The sequence below is a fragment of the Montipora foliosa genome, chromosome 12 (assembly GCF_036669935.1).
Source record: "Montipora foliosa isolate CH-2021 chromosome 12, ASM3666993v2, whole genome shotgun sequence".
NCBI classification, from domain to species: Eukaryota; Metazoa; Cnidaria; class Anthozoa; order Scleractinia; family Acroporidae; genus Montipora; species Montipora foliosa.
Window position 1 is genome coordinate 7,002,041 of NC_090880.1, and position 2,500 is coordinate 7,004,540.

General features: G+C 39.1%; 1 protein-coding gene across 1 annotated transcript in view; it reads left to right on the forward strand.

The window, feature by feature from the left end:
• Positions 1-2,500, forward strand: part of LOC137978953 (echinoderm microtubule-associated protein-like 6) — a 103,069-nt gene that overhangs the window by 82,796 nt on the left and 17,773 nt on the right. Inside the window, exons 28-30 of the mRNA XM_068826079.1 lie at positions 634-791; positions 1,018-1,129; positions 1,457-1,525. Of these exons, the coding sequence (XP_068682180.1) occupies positions 634-791; positions 1,018-1,129; positions 1,457-1,525 (339 nt within the window). The remainder of the gene's footprint in view (positions 1-633; positions 792-1,017; positions 1,130-1,456; positions 1,526-2,500) is intronic.

Here is a 2,500-nt window from a genome sequence, read left to right on the forward strand (position 1 = left end):
AAAGGTGCTTGCACTTGGCATTGAAAACTTTTGGTGACGTAATGAGGTGGAGATGGCTTGGCATTGAATTCCAAATGGCTGGCGCCATATAGGAAAAACGTCTTTTAGCGGCATAAGTCTATGCGTTTGGAAGTGTTAATGACAGGTTTGTCTTGGCTCGAGTGGTATAACGCTGACTTGGCCTTTTAATTAGGTTTGCCATATTATCAGGGAGTAGGTCAGATTTAACATGCATTGGCGAACAATGTCACTAAAAGAGCAGATCTTTAACTTTGAAGATTTTTTGAGTGGAAAAAAATTAGCGAGTCGTAACTCATAATTCGCTACAACCGGTTGCAAAAGAAAGTAGTTTAGACATCTTACCGTTACAAGAGAAAACTGTTTACCTTGCGATCCAACATAATGCATCCTCATCTTTGCGATGTTGCTAGCTAAGCAGTATCGCGTACAAAACTGAGATCATGAACAACAACGAATCGTGGAAGGAGGGTTGGGATATTGGTTGTAACTAAATTTCTGCTAATGGCCAGCTATAAAGTCGGTAAACGTATTTTTTTGCACAAGGTGTCTCAATTTTGCAACTGGTTGCAGCTATGATGTGATTGACGAATGCATATCATTTGATTTCCGCAGGAAAACCTTACATTTACCGGAGCCATGAATGGAGACATCTTCGTTTGGCACAGTCATAAGTTAATCAGGCTGGTGAGTCGGGCGCATGGTGGCCCTGTGTTTAGCATGCATACAACATTGAGAGATGGACTCATTGTGACTGGAGGAAAGGAAAAAGGGTGAGATACACGCTACCGTGAAATTCTTCCTTGAGTACAAATCGTTTCCTTTCTTTGTCGTTTTATCATACTTAAGTGGATGACTAAGGCAGAACTGCACTAGAGAATTTACAGGGGCTGGCGAAGTCGTTGATAGATGCTGATATTAAAAATGCTCCCCCTCCGAAACTTTTAGCTGATGTGTTATCTATTCTATCTTTTTTTTTTTTTTTTGTCATTTATTCAGGAACTCAAAGGAAGGTCTGGCTATCAAATTGTGGGATCAAGAAATGAAGCGGTCTCGGTCTCTTAGCCTGGGGCCAGGATCTGGTGTCGTACGGTCCATTTGCAGAGGAAAGGTGAGTGGAACTCTAGTGCCCTTCCTATGTATCCTTAACTATCCGGCTTATTGCGGTCATTATCATCATCTTCATCATCAGCACTTGCTGTTTTACGCTAGGTCGCGATAATATTAAACCTTACCCTGAAACCTTCCTCGAAGACTCGGGTGGACCTGCTCGGGACTGTACTGAGAAGTGACAGGCATAGTCTGATAAGACAAATGCTCTGAGTACTCTAGTCACTCCGTTTTTGTTCTTCAGTACATAAAAGGCGTTCTTTGTATCAGTCCAGACCAGAAATAAGTTTCTTACCAATAACTACAAGATTTAATTTTGTCGTTTTAGGGTAAAATCCTCGTAGGGACAAAAGATAGCGAAATAATTGAGATAACAGAAAAGAGCGCATCATCTCAGGTGAGATTGTCCATACTTGTCCATACCTTGATTTCGTTGTACATGAATAAAGTTATACCAGAATTTAAAAAACGTGAAACAGAACTTGTTGCCCATTTGACGTTTTGGTGAGAAAACATTGACGAGGATTCGCTGAGCTGAGTCATTAACCTTTCTCGTTACGTCACCTTTGTTCATGCCAACCAGAAGCTAATTGGCTGTTTTTCCGTGGTTGGCAAATTTGTAAACAAGAAATATCGCCTTGCGCCCCTTCGAAAATAACCTCCGACAGTCTTTTTTCTGAACAGCAAAGACGTTAAATTTGCAGTAAAAGTAATTTGAAAATAAAGAAAAAACCACCGGCGGTGACAGACACTGTTTACATCAACGCTTTCCAAAATATTTTGTTTTTTCAAAATAGCATTTTCCGCAAGAAATGGGCTCTTTATGAGGAAATGCGAGCACGTTTCCGTAAAAAACAGCATATTTGTTTTAACTTGGTAAAACTAGGAGATGAGAGTCGGAATATTTAGCGGAAGAACACAGAAGAGAAGAGTTTTTGAGAACAAAACTTTATTTCAAAATTTACGGATAAAGGAGTAATTGCTGTAAAAGTACGCAAAACCTTAGTGGTTTTAGCGGACTACTAAATTTGCTGAGATTTTATTAACAAAAATGATCCTTTTTTCACTGCCATGAAAAAGAAATGCCACTTATATGTACATACTTAGCGGAAGGTCAAACATAAAACCTCTTAAATCTTCAACTTAATTCGAAATACTCTTAAAAAGCCAGAAAAACCAATGGGGGCTCGTGTGCCACTGTTACAACGTAAACAGTCCAAAAAGACGTTATATTAAATAAACACATTATTAGGTCTTTACATTTAACACTACACATTAGTTTTTTACCATCATGAATAACCTACGTCGCAGAAATTTTGCGGCCAGTAATATCAGAGGGTATAACTAGTGTTATGTGTGACTACAAAAGTTT